Source organism: Tachypleus tridentatus, chromosome 2 (assembly GCF_004210375.1).
Source record: "Tachypleus tridentatus isolate NWPU-2018 chromosome 2, ASM421037v1, whole genome shotgun sequence".
In the NCBI taxonomy this organism is placed as follows: domain Eukaryota; kingdom Metazoa; phylum Arthropoda; class Merostomata; order Xiphosura; family Limulidae; genus Tachypleus; species Tachypleus tridentatus.
Window position 1 is genome coordinate 141,459,350 of NC_134826.1, and position 18,416 is coordinate 141,477,765.

An 18,416-nucleotide genomic window follows, 5' to 3' on the forward strand; every position below is an offset into this window, starting at 1 on the left:
TACAGAAACCACACACTCACTGGCAGTCCCTCAACAACTGATCAGTACAAAATCCACACACTCACTGACAGTACCTCAACAACTGATCTGTACAGAAACCACACACTCACTGACAGTGCCTTGACAACTGATCAGTAGAGAAACCACACACTCACTGACAGTCCCTCAACAACTGATCAGTACAGAATCCACACACTCACTGACAGTCCCTCAACAACTGATCAATACAGAAACCACACACTCACTGACAGTCTCTTAACAACTAATCTGTACAGAAACCACACACTGACAGTCTCTTAACAACTAATCTGTACAGAATCCACACACTCACCGACAGTCTCATAACAACTGATCAGTACAGAATCCACACACTCACTGGCAGTCCCTCAACAACTGATCAGTACAGAAACCACACACTCACTGGCAGTCCCTTAACAACTGATCAGTACAGAAACCACACACTCACTGGCAGTCCCTCAACAACTGATCAGTACAGAAACCACACACTCACTGACAGTACCTCAACAACTGATCAGTACAGAATCCACACACTCACTGACAGTCTCATAACAGATCAGTACAGAATCCACACACTGACAGTCTCGTAACAACTGATCTGTACAGAAACCACACACTGACAGTCTCGTAACAACTGATCAGTACAGAATCCACACACTGACAGTCTCGTAACAACTGATCAGTACAGAATCCACACACTCACTGAGTCTCATAACAACTAATCTGTACAGAAACCACACACTCACTGACAGTCCCTCAACAACTGATCAGTACAGAATCCACACACTCACTGACAGTCCCTCAACAACTGATCAGTAGAGAAACCACACACTCACTGACAGTCCCTTAACAACTGATCAGTACAGAAACCACCAACTCACTCAGTCTCATAACAACTTATCTGTACAGAAACCACACACTCACTGGCAGTCCCTCAACAACTGATCAGTACAAAATCCACACACTCACTGACAGTACCTCAACAACTGATCAGTACAGAATCCACACACTCACTGACAGTCTCATAACTGATCAGTACAGAATCCACACACTCACTGACAGTCTCATAAGAAATGATCAGTGCAGAAACCACACTCACTGACAGTCTCATAACAACTGATCAGTTCAGAAACCACACACTCACTGACAGTGCCTTGACAACTGATCAGTAGAGAAACCACACACTCACTGACAGTCCCTTAACAACAGATCAGTACAGAAACCACAAACTCACTGAGTCTCATAACAACTAATCTGTACAGAAACCACACACTCACTGACAGTCCCTCAACAACTGATCAGTACAGAAACCACACACTCACTGACAGTCCCTCAACAACTGATCAGTACAGAAACCACACACTCACTGACAGTCCCTCAACAACTGATCAGTACAGAAACCACACACTCACCGACAGTCCCTTAACAACTGATCAGTACAGAAACCACACACTCACCGACAGTCTCATAACAACTGATCAGTACAGAATCCACACACTCACTGACAGTCCTCAACAACTGATCAGTGCAGAAACCACACACTCACTGGCAGTCCCTTAACAACTGATCAGTACAGAAACCACACACTAACTGGCAGTCCCTTAACAACTGATCAGTACAGAAACCACACACTCACTGGTAGTCCTTAACAACTGATCAGTACAGAAACCACACACTCACTGGCAGTCCTCAACAACTGATCAGTACAGAAACCACACACTCACTGACAGTACCTCAACAACTGATCAGTACAGAATCCACACACTCACTGACAGTCTCATAACAGATCAGTACAGAATCCACACACTGACAGTCTCGTAACAACTGATCTGTACAGAAACCACACACTGACAGTCTCGTAACAACTGATCAGTACAGAATCCACACACTGACAGTCTTGTAACAACTGATCAGTACAGAATCCACACACTCACTGAGTCTCATAACAACTAATCTGTACAGAAACCACACACTCACTGACAGTCCCTCAACAACTGATCAGTACAGAATCCACACACTCACTGACAGTCCCTCAACAACTGATCAGTACAGAATCCACACACTCACTGACAGTCTCATAAGAAATGATCAGTGCAGAAACCACACTCACTGACAGTCTCATAACAACTGATCAGTTCAGAAACCACACACTCACTGACAGTGCCTTGACAACTGATCAGTAGAGAAACCACACACTCACTGACAGTCCCTTAACAACAGATCAGTACAGAAACCACAAACTCACTGAGTCTCATAACAACTAATCTGTACAGAAACCACACACTCACTGACAGTCCCTCAACAACTGATCAGTACAGAAACCACACACTCACTGACAGTCCCTCAACAACTGATCAGTACAGAAACCACACACTCACCGACAGTCCCTTAACAACTGATCAGTACAGAAACCACACACTCACCGACAGTCTCATAACAACTGATCAGTACAGAATCCACACACTCACTGACAGTCCCTCAACAACTGATCAGTGCAGAAACCACACACTCACTGGCAGTCCCTTAACAACTGATCAGTACAGAAACCACACACTAACTGGCAGTCCCTTAACAACTGATCAGTACAGAAACCACACACTCACTGGCAGTCCCTTAACAACTGATCAGTACAGAAACCACACACTCACTGGCAGTCCCTTAACAACTGATCAGTACAGAAACCACACACTCACTGGCAGTCCCTCAACAACTGATCAGTACAGAAACCACACACTCACTGACAGTACCTCAACAACTGATCAGTACAGAATCCACACACTCACTGACAGTCTCATAACAGATCAGTACAGAATCCACACACTGACAGTCTCGTAACAACTGATCTGTACAGAAACCACACACTGACAGTCTCGTAACAACTGATCAGTACAGAATCCACACACTGACAGTCTTGTAACAACTGATCAGTACAGAATCCACACACTCACTGAGTCTCATAACAACTAATCTGTACAGAAACCACACACTCACTGACAGTCCCTCAACAACTGATCAGTACAGAATCCACACACTCACTGACAGTCCCTCAACAACTGATCAGTACAGAATCCACACACTCACTGACAGTCCCTCAACAACTGATCAGTACAGAAACCACACACTCACTGGCAGTCCCTTAACAACTGATCAGTACAGAATCCACACACTCACTGACACTCCCTCAACAACTGATCAGTACAGAATCCACACACTCACTGACACTCCCTCAACAACTGATCAGTACAGAAACCACACACTCACTGACAGTACCTCAACAACTGATCAGTACAGAATCCACACACTCACTGGCAGTCCCTTAACAACTGATCAGTACAGAATCCACACACTCACTGACACTCCCTCAACAACTGATCAGTACAGAATCCACACACTCACTGACAGTCCCTTAATAACTGATCAGTACAAAAACCACACACTCACTGACAGTGCATTAACAACCGATCAGTACAGAAACCACACACTGACAGTCTCGTAACAACTGATCAGCACAGAATCCACACACTCACTGACAGTCTCAAAACAACTGATCAGTACAGAAACCACAAACTCACTGACAGTCCCTTAACAACTAATTAGTGCAGAAACCACACACTCACTGACAGTGCCTTAACAACTGATCAGTAGAGAAACCACACACTCACTGACAGTCTCATAACTGATCAGTACAGAAACCACACACTCACTGACAGTCCCTTAACAACTGATCAGTAGAGAAACCACACAATCACTGGCAGTCCCTTAACAACTGATCAGTACAGAAACCACACACTGACAGTCTCGTAACAACTGATCAGTACAGAAACCACACACTGACAGTCTCGTAACAACTGATCTGTACAGAAACCACACACTGACAGTCTCGTAACAACTAATCTGTACAGAAACCACACACTCACTGACAGTCCCTCAACAACTGATCAATACAGAAACCACACACTCACTGACAGTCTCTTAACAACTAATCTGTACAGAAACCACACACTGACAGTCTCGTAACAACTAATCTGTACAGAAACCACACACTCACTGACAGTCCCTCAACAACTGATCAATACAGAAACCACACACTCACTGACAGTCTCTTAACAACTAATCTGTACAGAAACCACACACTGACAGTCTCTTAACAACTAATCTGTACAGAAACCACACACTCACTGACAGTCCCTCAACAACTGATCAGTACAGAAACCACACACTCACTGACAGTCCCTTTACAACTGATCAGTACAGAAACCACAAACTCACTGGCAGTCCCTTAACAACTGATCAGTACAGAAACCACACACTCACTGGCAGTCCCTTAACAACTGATCAGTACAGAATCCACACACTCACTAACACTCCCTCAACAACTGATCAGTACAGAAACCACACACTCACTGACAGTCCCTTAACAACTGATCAGTACAGAATCCACACACTCACTGAGTCTCATAACAACTTATCAGTACAGAAACCACACACTGACAGTCTCATAACATCTGATCAGTACAGAATCCAAAAACTCATTGACAGTCTCATAACAACTTATCAGTACAGAAACCACACACTCACTGACAGTCTCATAACTGATCAGTACAGAATCCACACACTCACTGACAGTCTCATAAGTTAAATAATAATTTAGGAGCAACTACTTGACCAGTTAAAATGGTATCAACTGTCAATGTCAGTTTCTGAAACAGTGGGGGCACACGATTGGTTTTTCTTGTTGGTTTGTTTGTTTCTCAGGAAGGGCGTAGCACCAGGAAAATGTTTCATTCTGCATTTTTAAAAACTATGTTTACTGTTGTAATTGCTGGCAGGTTTTAAGGACATATGGATTACAGAGCAACTTATTCAAGAGAAATAGCAAATTAAGTGTGTGTGTGTATACAGTGTTATCTTTCAGGTTTGCTTAATTCACTGCACACTAAACTGTAAAAAACTTTACAAAAATGTGCACCATTCTTACGTAGTACTTTTAAGACACTGGATCAGCTGGAATGGATTTTTTTATTGATATTTGTATTTACCTTCCAACATGAACCACAATATCCATGGAGAAAAAACAACTAAAAATTTGTTCCCAGACCTTAAGCCATAAAGTTAGAGTATCCTCAAAAGCCACCACAAAAAAGTCCAAAACCTTACACACTGAAAAAACCAACAGAAAAAAAAAATCAAAGGCAGCTTATCCCAAAATAGACTTTTTTTTACTTTTTCCTTTACAGGCTGTTGATTGGAATAATATTTTCTGAGGTAAATTTGTTTGGTTAGAGCAAAGCAATGTTTGGTTCAATTGGTGTACCCACCACCCAAGGGAATCAAACTCCAGATCCTGGTGCTACAAGTCTACAATCTCATTACTGCTCCATGAGAAGAATGAAAAGCCAACATACTAAAAGAAGGTGGGAAAAAATGCAATTGTAAATTTTCTCTAGAATGTCAATGACTGTCCTCAATTATAGCCTCAAAACCACCCATAGAACCATCAAATAGATGTCTCATCTCACTACAAATAGGATCACCAACAATATTAACAGAGAGACCTGATTTGCCACTATACCAGACGTAATTTAAGAATTCATACTGTAAATCAGCTTGCCAATCACAATAAATAAAAACATTTGTCATTATAAATTATTATTATAAAATTCAACTACATAACACCTATAACAGTCCAAGTGCCTTTGAATGATCATAATACTAGAAAACCCATTTGTGACACTTTGTTGAGAAAGGGTAAAACATCCGAATAAGGTGCTTATACACAGTATCAGGACAGAAGGAGTGCTGATATGATGGAAAGTGTCATGAGACAAATATTGTCAGGGCCATGTAAGCTGGATATAAAAGATTGAAGTAAATGACAAAAAAATAATAAAAAACAGACCAATGCTAAGATGAGCAATGTAAGAAACCCTGAATGTTGAGTAATAGCTACAAGTATTATGTATTGGATTCCTTTTGTTCCATAACACTAAGATTATTCCATCAAAATCACTTATAGTTTAAATTATGATAACCCACGTGCATTATCTTGCATTTAGTATTATTAAAACCCATCTGCCATTTATTTATCCAATTCATTAAGTGATCTAAATCCTTTTGTAAATCAGAAGAATCCTCCTCACAGCTAGCAACACACAAGACTTCAATAGCATCTGCAAATTCAAGTAACTTATTAACCATTCCTTCATCTATGTCATTGATGCAACTCAAAAAGAGATGTTCTAAGACTGAGTCCAGAGGTGAATCTCTTGCAACATTAATCTGGTTTCACTGAACTCCATTTATAACAATCCTCTGCTTTCTTTCACCCAGCCACCCTTCTACCCAATTAGCTAACTTGTCTCCCATCCACACCTTGCTTTTATATATACACACACACCTTTCATGTGGCACCTTGTCAAATGTTTTCTAAAAAACCAAGACACACCAATTACATACCTTTACACTAACTTACATTAGCAATAACTTTTTCAAAGAATGTCAAAATATTTGTAGGATAGCATTTTCCCTTGTTGAAACATGTTGCCTATCCAATAACATTCTAAAGTTTAAACTTTATTAAATAAAATTTGCAAAATATCTTTTACTACACTCCCACAACTAATATAAGACTAATAGGTCTGTAATTACTGGGACAACTTATATTACCTCCCTTGTTATATATATATATATATATGACATTTTTAAAGGAAATAATTTCCACCACATATGAACTTGTACAAAAACCTATGTCACTCCATGAAACAACCACTGTTCATTGTCTTACATAACATTCACCAAAGCAAAATAATTTGTGCATGTTTAGGACCTTTTGACATACGGTTATAAAAAATCTCATAAATACAAGAATTACCTGAATATATCTTATACCAAGTAACATTATAAATTATTTAAAAAAGAATGAAATTATCAACTACATCAACTGTGAAAGGATTACAGGCATAAGTGAAATATTGACGATATAAAGAACACCAAAACTGCAACAGAATATACGATCTGCATAAAAATAATTACTTTATTACACAACACAGATAATTTTCCACATTAACAATAGTCAAAATTACGTCAACAAATTAAACATACCAGATATTCACCATCATAATTCATAGGCATGCTATAAATATATACGTACTAGTAACAACCATCATACCTGAATTACCTCTTCTCTACCAGACAACTTTCCACAAATGGGCAGTGAGTCACCAGTATAACTGTCAGGATTGGAAGAGAATGAAGCATGAGAATGTTTCAATGATTCTAAACTGTGTACCTGTCTCTTTAAATGTGGCTTATTCTTACCCACTTCTGTAATAATTCCTTTGTACTGTACATTAGTAATTTTATGAATTTCCTTGGTATCACCAGCACTGTGATCTCGCATCTTAACTACTGAAGAACAGGGTGTAGCTTTTTCAACTCGTACTGAGAAGTCGTACTTGGAACATGTTTTTCCATGTATGTGAGAAGACAACGGTGTGAAAGCATCTTTACGCTTTCACCCTGCTGGTGTAAGTATATGGTTTTGAGAACTTAAAGATTGTGATGAGGAAACACTTGGTTGACAGTTTTTATTTGAATCTTCACAGGAAGCAGTCATCCTCTTAGCAGATGGAAGTCTTGAGATATATCTAACTTTTAACTCGGGCGTACCAGTAACTGTATAAGTTAACTCTGTTCTTGGCATTGATTCAAAACTTAAACTCCGATGTGTTGAAATATTTGACTTACAAACGTGCAGTTGTTGGTCATCTTTATCAATAAGATTTTGTTTATCTTGACATGGATAACTGATTTCATTTGTATCCTTAGAAATTTTAACATTTTCTACATCAGTCCTTTTGGACCACAAGTATTCTGATTCTTTGGGTGTCACAGGTTCTTCTTGAAGACTAGCTAGTTTTCTACTCAAGGAGTAAACATCTGTCTTTACTGTTTTAACACTTTGCAGAGAACATTCCGGTACCTCAGACAGATTCTCTTTATTATCTACTGAAGAGTTCTGTACGTTTTCCTGGAACTTAGTCCTTTGAGCAGAATACATATTCTGATATATTCTGTATAAATAAATAATCACAATCAGCAAGAAATATTATTAAACCAACAAAATCAAAGTAAGAGAAGGCCATTCAATCTTTGCTGAGATCATTAGAATTTTTTTTACTCTCAATCAAAAACAATCATGTTAAGCATTACAATAAGCATGCTCTAAACCTTTGCATTTCTACTCACTACTCATTATAAATATAAAGCACTTACTTAAGCTGTGATGGAAATTTAAATAACAAAATGCTAATGTGATATGACTAAACAAATCAAAATTCCAAATGAAAAATGGGAAAGCTTACAAAACACCCCACTCGTGAGTTATAAGATGACTAAGTTTTATGAACTGTCAAAAGTGATAATTTTCCAACATGTTTCTTTTCATACAATCTCCTTACTTTATTTTCTCAAGCACATAACATTTTCAATTTTATGTTATTTCTCAGAATTCCTTCCAAATTTCAAACAGTGTTAATTAGTTGAATTTCATCAACTTCTGAGTTATTTTGGCAAATATTTATATTCTCCAAAATAAATCTATTTTTCATACAACAGGCTAGAACTTTGATGAATAAATATATAAATGAATCCCATAATCAATGTAAGTTCATTCAACATTGTGTACTAACACGTCATACTCCTTTGTTGCACTGCATCTGAACACAAGAAAATATTCCATTCCTGGTAATACTAGCTATTTGATAACAGGTAGCAATGGTGAACAATAATATTTCACAGTTTATCATGTGTTTGTTTTCTAGAATTACCAATGACTCCTTCATGCACAGTAAAAATGACAACACCAAGGCAACAGTGATGTCCAGTACATCACACATCAGTACTGAACAGTATATGGCTGGCAAATGCATTGGCGAGAAAGATCTTTCTTCTTCCCTGGCAGCCAAAATGTATTGGAAAGAAAGGACCTAACAGGTAAAGCAGGATAAAGGTGGAATGATAAAAAGTCCTATGCAGATGGATGGCAAGTAACTCCAACCAATGACATCCACAACCCAACAACAAAAAATACAATTTAAGAGAGAGGTGATATAAAAAAACATGAAGCTAAGGGCTCAAAAGAAGGATGAATCAACACATGTAAAACAACTGTAAATCCCAATTTAGTAACTGAAAAGTCATTTGGGTCAAAGAATATAAAAGCATTTTAGTATACATGATAAAAATGGAGATTTAGAATACCTATAAATATTGGATAAGGATGCCTTATATAGTCATCGTTGACAAAGTAAGACTGTTCTCAAATACCCAAGTTGGAAAATGGGATTTGATAGATACTTTTGCATGAAAAGAGTTTAACTTCCTTTAAATACAACACTGAAGATAAATATTCCATTTTCATTGATAAACAATTCTGGTTGACCAACAGATTTAGTTAACTATAGAGAAACCTTAGAAGTTAAGTCCTCATGTTGAACAAAGGGCCACATAACTTCCAATCATGAAGAATGAGTTTCCAAATGTCTGGTCAAGGTTGTCTCAAAAGAGACTTCCAATCCATAATGATGAGACAGAGACTTCCAATCCATGATGACGAGACAGAGACTTCCAATGTGAAAGAAACAAAGGTGGAAATTCTTGCAGATACTGAAGGAGTTGGAACAACACTTCAGCTGGCCAATAAGGTACAACCAAGAGAACTCAGCAGGGGAACAGAACCAACCAAAGTCAGAACCCTAGGGCAATAATCAAATCTGAGAAAAGGCAAACAGATGTAAACCTATCCAGTTCTGACTGAACCCATCTAGTGCCAATGCTTGGGGATGAAGAACTGGAGAACAAAATAACTGCAGTTGGGAATTCCAACAAATTGCAAAGGCATTAATCATTATAAACCTAAGCTGAGAGCAAAACCACTGAATAACCTTGTGATGTAGCATCCATTCTCTCGGAAGAATTTGGATTGGTCGAGACACATGATTTGCAATTAAATTCATCACTCTTGGAACATGACATGCCAAAAGACTGATGCAATGAGAATGAGCCTAGCACAGAAGATCCAAGATACAAAAAACAGAGGCTTCAAGAACATATGCCTCCTGGATGAGAAATCTGATATACAACTGTGGAATTGTTGAAATGTATTTTGATCATTTTCCCCTTCAAAAAAGATAGATCTTGAACCTTTTCCAATGTACTGCAAGAAGTTTGAGAACTAGTCTTCTATCCAAGTACTCTGGAATTCCTGATCTTAAAGATAAGCTCCCCATCCCTTAAGAATATATCTGGGAGCAGACAGATCTTGGGACAAGATGCTACAATTGATACCCCAATAATAGTGTTGTTCCAATCAAACAACATTTCACAGTCAACAATGTTGCTTCTAAGTAATGAGACAAAGTGATCCATTTGGACAACATTTGGGCTTGTCCTAAGATTTAGAAAAGCTCATGGAATCCTCACATCTCCCAAGAGAGAGAACCATCTCTGCAGTAAGAGGAGACAGAAGTAAATGCCTGATGGCACTTTCCACAGCTTGAAACCCGAGATGGGTTGGTTGAGTGTGGCTAAGTCAGTATTGAAAAACACATCCATTCCTATTCTTGAGATGGATCCAATTGTGAGAATCAATGAACCTGGAAACTGATGGAAACACTGCAGGCCAAGATTTCTAAATTACAGCCAAAAAGATAAGATGACAAAGGCAATAATAAGAATTTAAATATCAATTTAAGATTCTAACATTTCTGGAACTCCAGCAAATAATACAAAACAGAGAAAAGGAATTTCCTACAATTCCCTCACTGCAAAAAACAGTAAATAAACCTTTAGTATCAAAGTATTTCTATCCTATAAATCCCAACAACAAACCAGCCAGGAACCAAATAAAGAATGGAAAAAAATCAAACTGACTGAGGCAGATGTCAGGAAAATCCCAACTCATCCTTAAATTGCTTCGTAGAACATTAATAAGCTTCAACGAAAATTGTATTGAAATACCTCAGAACAGCCATGAATGTAAGATTAATACAAGTAAATTATGATCTGTTAAAAATGATCAGTGGTTCCAGTCTACAACCCCACAGGTCCAAAAAAGGAGATTTATCCACTAAGAATCTAAACAGACTTTCTCTTGACAGTGATAAGTCAAAGTATGCTGATCTGATAAACATGGAGAATAAGGCATAGCTATCCCATCATGTACCTAAGCAGCAAATCTCCCAGCATGAACAGCAATAACAGGAGTATGGAAAAAAACACTCAAGTAGTCACTTGCTGTCCCTTTCTACTGACAAGAAAGGACTAGAGACAAATTCAATAGGAGAGACTTCAAAACGTTACAAACTCTAGCAACCACCTAAAGAAAAGAAGTTGGAGGTGGCTGCTCAAAACGGTCCATTGTTGAGACTGACATAGTAAAAAATAGGAGCCATAAAAAGTGAGTATAAAATCTCACCAGTCATTTACAAAAGCTGCCTCAGAACCCCTCAAAGACACCCCCTCACTCCACACATCTCCACCTCTCAACAGATCATATCACAGACATCCTTGACTGAGAGTGACCCCTCCTCTGGCTGTTGGTTGACAAACACCAGACAAAAGAGACAGAAGAAAATAGGTCTGGTTTATTTCTATAGCAGAAACATTAACTCTAAAATTTATAACTGTTGGTAAGTTTCTTTTATTAAATAATGTAGTTATAATAAAAAAAAAATTACTGTAGAAATGCTGGCCACATTCAAATTCACAATGTGAGTAGCAGCTAAGCACAACACTATTGTTCATAGAAACCTGTGCCAAATGCTTCATTGAGAAAAAGTGACATTATCAGAATAAGGTGCTTATACACAGTATCTTGTTTGTTTGTTTTGGAATTTTGCACAAAGCTACTCGAGGGCTATCTGTGCTAGCCGTCCCTAATTTAGCAGTGTAAGAGTAGAGGGAAGGCAGCTACTCTTGGGCTACTCTTTTACCAACAAAAAGTGGGATTGACCGTCACATTATAACGCCCCCACGGCTGGGAGGGCGAGCATGTTTGGCACGACTCGGGCGTGAACCCGCGACCCTCAGATTACGAAGCGCACGCCTTAATGAGCTAGGCCATGCCAGGCCCATACACAGTATCTAAGAAGATGCATTGAAGTTGGAGAAATTTGAAAAGTAGAATTTGCCTCAGGCATTTGAGTGGGGTTTAAATGACTAGAAGCAAGAGTTCTCAGTGTTTAGATTGGCAAAAAGTGAAAAAACGTGGAAACCCTGCACATCAAAAAACATCTATAGTGTGTAACAGATCTACTATTATGTATTTATTTTACTATCTATATTTGTTTTAGTTTAATATACATTTAGAAATACAAGCAACTTACATTGGTAAATGTCTATTGTGAAAACCCCACCTGTTCTCTAAATTTGTAGAAGATTCTTGAGCATAAGAATCAACAATGCATATATGTGCATAAATACCAGTACAGTTGAGCCAACTGAACTTTCTTCAACCTTGCCTAAAGTTTATAAATCACTGTGCCAGAAGACAGTTTTAATACACTATTAATACAATTAATAGTAATAACCATACTATAAACCTCATAAGTTATAATTGTGATAAATGCTTATTAATTGGAAAACTACAGATATTTGGCCAAGGACACTTATAGATTTCAAACATTACGAACCATTTAACTTCCATGAATTAACTTTGGGCATTAGTATTTCCACAAAGACATTATGTATCGTTATCAATGAAAAATTTACATGTGCTTCGAGCTAGCTAGCTGTCAAACAAAGTGTACTGATGTATCAATAAATAATTAATCCACTTTCCATCAGTGTCATAAAAGATTCAGTTCCAGACCAGATAAAAGACTCAGTACTGTTTGTAAGTTCATAAAATATCATATATACACCAATATTTCCAATAGCTGTTTACAATAACCATTGTAATAAATTGTATTGTTGTTTGTGTATTAAAATATATTTGTGTTAAAAAGGAAAAGTATGTGAGCAACCTTGTTGTCAAATATGATACATTTGATACCTAATTAACCTCTAAATTCAAGTTCCCAGGTATCTGAAATAATAATACAAAACATACCTAATATAACACATTGAAGATTCGTCCAAGGTAAATTATAATACATAGCAGGTGTCAGTGGATAAGTTTGGAATTAATAAATAACTTGTTCAAAAAAACATAAAGCACAGTGACAAAGTAAATCAAACAATTTCACAGATTATGAGATGCTTCTCACAAAGTGGTACCCCACTTTCCCTTTGAAATAAGCAAAATAGGTGCTGTTTTAAAATGGAATAAAACTCTACTTATAAATCAGGAAACAAACTTTAAATTCATTCAACAAAGTAAAAAATAAGATAGAACTTACAACAAACAGTATTCATCTACTGACTCATTCTTGTTATTATTCTTATAGTGGTCAAACAAAATTATCCAATTCAACTTAAAACAATAAGACTATGTACTGTCATCAGAAGTTTCATGTTCACACAAGCAACCATAAAGTTAATTTAAATCAGTTAAAAACCATTGAAGAACCCAAATTCTTCTATCAATACAACATAAGAGAACCAACAAAAACTAAATTTCTATTTGCAAGTAATTGTTTTCAAATTTGTTTTTGCATTCTACTGCTGTTAACAGACCTGTGGTTTTCATTTTGACCTTAACTAAAAGTCAACAGTTTCACTCAATTCCTTGAAAATGACAACCTATCAAAATTATTCATGTTTTACTAAATCCTTAATAAGTTGACCATTATTATGCTGTTCTGTTTTATTTTTGCAATACGTAATTTAATTTTGTCAATGAGAAAAATACACTTAGTCACAGAAACATGATGTATGTATGTACAAAATTGAGACATCTAGCTACTGTAAATAGAAAAAGCCCACTGCCTCCCAAAAATTATTCAAGATAAAATATATACACGAAGTAAAAATACTTTCACAATTTCTAAGGACAACTGTTTGAATTTCTCTGCAACCAATCAAAAGTGAATAAAAGGTTAAGTAACAATCCACTAGATGAACCTGCTGTATTCCTGCTCCTTCTCCTATTATCCTTTTTTAAAATTGAACAAAGATTTCAAACAGTGGACTACTTTATAGAACATTCTAAATCTTATTCAATTTATATAACTAGAATCCTTCTTACTTTCTCTTATCCCCCTACATTCCTTTTTATCATACTTCAAGCAAAAAGAAGAGTACGTAAAACTTCTGAGAAACAACAAAATTAATCCAGTCCCCTGTCAACAAGCGAGATTAAATGTATAATCTGGCATTTTAAGAAAACAGTGCTAAGCCTTTTCCTTTAAAACATTCAGGGCATATATTCTATATTTTCTTACACATATGACAGCAAGGAAGTTAACACAGAATATTTAATTTAATAATATGATTAATATTTAAAGCAGTCTAGCCGATAATACAAAACATAAGTATACACAATTTGTAATGACCCAGAAAAATATGTAAAGTCTACCTCACTGTTATTGTTTTGTAATTGCAGAATATATATATCAATTAAAATTATTCACTCAAAGTCAATAGCATCCACTTTTTACTTTATAGTTTTTCAGTAAAAGTTACAATGCCACATTATATACCAATTTTGAGAATAAACAAGTAATAAGAGTAAATATGAGGTTAATAAAAGAAAAACTGCCTGATATAAGCTGTCATTTTTTAAAATAGTTTAATGTACTGTTCCTCAAACTTTTGTTATTCAAACCCCCTTCAAAAACATGTTTTTTTGTACACACCAATCTTATTTAAATGAGTGAAAATAATAAGATGTAATACACATGTACATTAAACTGTTATACATGTAATAATTAGTTTTATTTTCCTTTAAAAAAAAACATTAAAGTGCTTAATTTTTTATTATTACACTACTGGCTCTATCCTAATTACTCCTGCCCCCTGAGAACTCATTTTTAGCCCCTTGTGAACAGTATACCCAACATTTTTTGAAATGCTAGTTTGATGTATTTCTGATGTTCATGACTCTCACTATATACAAAATTTTGATGTATTTCTGATGTTCATGACTCTCACTATATACCAAACAGTTACCATTCCATTTAATTTACTTTTACATGGTAAGAAGTTTGAGGATTAGTTCTCAGGTCTAAAAGACATGAACTGTCATTCTTTCTTCTTCTATAATTTATTTTTATGTAACACAGCAGTGTTAGTTTTTTATTAACTGGTTAAGGAACTTTAAGATTACTTTTGGAATGTAACAAAATAATTAGTCATTTCTCTTTTCTACAGTTTCAATACATTTCAATTCTAGGCCTATCATTCCATAAAATAAAAAGGCAGCTGTCACTCAATGTCATTCCACTTTTATAATTCTATATAGTTTAGCAGTGTCATTTTTATTAACTGGGTAAGAGTGATTTAAAAATATTTGGGTTTCAAATACATTTTAACCCTCTCGGTGCTGAATAACAACTTTTAATGTTTGGCATGGCGCTGAATATATATGTTTGATACTTCAACTAATTTCGGTATCAGTACTATAAGCATGATATCTCGGCAATAGCTCAACAAAAGTCCCTGAAATATTCAGTGATTGTACCCAATACTATATACATTAAATTCAATACATAAGCATAACAGGAATAAAGGAAGGTCGCCTGCCGAGCTGAGCCTTCAAGTCGACTGAGGTCATCAACCGCACCAAAAGGGTTAATTTTCTGTTTATTTCAATAGTACCCTTTTTTCTCTCATTCATTCTACTTTTACATCACCTCATGAAATTCTGCTCTCTCCTATTATCTTAAGAATACAGCACAAAGTAAGCAGAGACCTTTATCCTATTGATCTAATATATGTTTTATAAAACTTTAATATGATTATGTCACAAACATATTTAATTCTAGCTCTAAATCCTATTAGTCACAATACTACTTACAAATTAATAACTGCTAAGGGTAATAACATACTATAATTTAAAGTAACATTAATAACCAAAATCTACCTCAAAATACATTAACAGATTAATATTAACTTTATAATATTTTCACAAATTCGTAATTCTGATACAAATAGCACTAGTACTAGTAAATACTGCCTAATTACCAATAACAATAATTGATTTTTTTGTGTTTTATCACTGTAGGCACAGTGTAAAACCATTAAGTCTTTGCTGTTGCAGCTTTATAAATTACAAATATAATACCAACGTCAGTTTGCCTCTAAAAAGAAAGGTCCACATTTCGAAAGCACTCGAATTATGTATAACTTACCATAAGTTATAATTTATATCATTTTGTATCAAGACCCCTTGAACTTGTGTGTTTTTCTGACATCGTGAAACATATTACACTACTACTTGCATTACTAGTAAGTACTAAAATTACAAGCTATTAATACTCTTTATAGGGGGGCTCACAAATAAGAAATAAAGAGGCTAAACTCAAACTCATGGTCAAACTTCAAAGAACGTCATAACGACGAGTTTTTAAAAACTTATTTTACTATTAATATGTAACTATTACATACCAGAATCTCGGTTCTCTGGCTGTTTTTTGTTTGGTGCTGAGCTTAATATATGTTTACTTCCTGATCCTTTTTTTAAAATTAGAAACTATAGATAATACTATCTCACATTAAAATTACCGATAAAAACTAAATTCCCTCTTTTTAAGTTGAATAATAAAGTTTAACTCTGATTGGTTATTTTCTATAGCGCTATCTAGAATTTAGATAAGTGACTTGGGTGAGATAGTAAATCTCAAAATAAAAATAGCAACGATAAATAAATGGTACAATAACATAACAAAGAAAATAAATATTTTAATGTAGAACTATTTATTCCAAACAATATTTCTGCTCTAAGGTTTCCGTTCGGAGGGTTTTAGGAATTGTACTGGTTTCCTAAAACTATCCAGATTATCATCTCTTCTGATAAAGGGAATCAAATATAAAAGATGCGTCAGATAAAAAAATAAAAGAAAAAATGAAACTTGTTTGTTTGTTTTTGAATTTCGCGCAAAGCTACTCGAGGACTATCTATGTTAGCCGTCCCTAATTTAGCAGTGTAAGGCTGGAGGAAAGACAGCTAGTCATTACCCTCCACCAATTCTTGGGCTACTCTTTTACCAACGAATAGTGGAATTGACGTCAAACTATAACGCCCCACGGCTGAAAGGGCGAGCGTGTTTGGTACGACTGCGATTCGAACCCGTGACCCGCAAATTACGAGTTAAACGCCTTAACAGACCTGGCCATGCCGGGCCTCTAGAAAAAAACTAAAACTTTAACATGTTCAAATAGTCAAATATTCGAAAGCACTCAAATTTTGGATCTTTGTTTGAAATTTATTGCGCCAATATTCATAACAGTGGAAGAAATTTGGGAGTTCTACCACACTATTTAGCTCTAGTTACCAATAGTAGGTTCAAAAATGAAAAAAGTGAAGAACTTCATAGCAGATTATGAGATTTTCGAGCAATGTGTTTTACTGGGTCTGTTTTAAGTTATTGATACGGGTCTGATAGGCTGTATGTAAAGTTTACTCTTAAAAGAATCTTCGATACTAAGACTGAGATTTATAAAAGAAGCAAATATACTTTATTCAAGGTTAGGATAGAATTTTGAAACGTGAAAACGTTATTTACAGTCTAAGAAAACATCAGTTCTGGCCTGACTGATCATGCAATTTAACAATATGTTTCTGACTGAGCTTATGATCTATCATAAGCTGAATTTACCTGGAGTTTCCAATGTCGACTTATTAAAAAAATTGTGCATCTTGGGGGCTGCTTAACAGCCTATTGAACTTATATGAAAACTATACTAAATTATCCAAAAAACTACAAACAATGCATGAAAATGCAGATTACCGTAACAAATGACTTCGTAGATGTCAGACAAAGATGCATCATTAAAGTGTCTGCCTTATCAGCTGATGATGATTTGAAATACCCACAGTAGTGGATACGTGTGATGATAATCCAGGACTAACTCTGGGAAAAGGATCCTGAAAATATCACCATATCTACAAGAAAAATTAAAACACTAAAACTACTCACATCTATTGATAGATCTGCAGCAATAGTAAATTTTGTATACCACCTTCAGTTAGATGTATATTGACTAATATCATTATTATTACTTTGTATTGCGGGCCTGGCATGGCCAAGCGCGTAAGGCGTGCGACTCGTAATCTTAGGGTCGCAGGTTCGCGCCCGCGTCGCGCTAAACATGCTCGCCCTCCCAGCCGTGGGGGTGTATAAATGTTACGGTCAATCACACTATTCGTTGGTAAAAGAGTAGCCCAAGAGTTGGCGGTGGGTGGTGATGACGACTACCTGCCTTCCCTGTAGTCTTACACTGCTAAATTAGGGACC

General features: G+C 36.2%; 3 protein-coding genes across 3 annotated transcripts in view; 2 read left to right on the plus strand and 1 right to left on the minus strand.

Moving 5' to 3' along the window:
• The window catches only part of LOC143236974 (uncharacterized), a 67,124-nt gene extending 50,391 nt beyond the window's left edge, over positions 1-16,733 (minus strand). The window contains exons 1-2 of the mRNA XM_076475729.1: positions 16,567-16,733; positions 7,187-8,090 (exon numbers count right to left, since the gene is read on the minus strand). Coding sequence (XP_076331844.1) covers positions 7,187-7,417 — 231 coding nt within the window. The 5' untranslated portion in view covers positions 7,418-8,090; positions 16,567-16,733. The remainder of the gene's footprint in view (positions 1-7,186; positions 8,091-16,566) is intronic.
• LOC143245256 (GTPase-activating Rap/Ran-GAP domain-like protein 3) overlaps positions 1-18,416 on the plus strand; it is a 661,441-nt gene that overhangs the window by 234,227 nt on the left and 408,798 nt on the right. The window lies entirely within an intron of this gene.
• Positions 9,546-18,416, plus strand: part of LOC143236983 (uncharacterized) — a 34,962-nt gene continuing 26,091 nt past the window's right edge. The window contains 1 exon segment of the mRNA XM_076475740.1: positions 9,546-9,764. Coding sequence (XP_076331855.1) covers positions 9,546-9,764 — 219 coding nt within the window.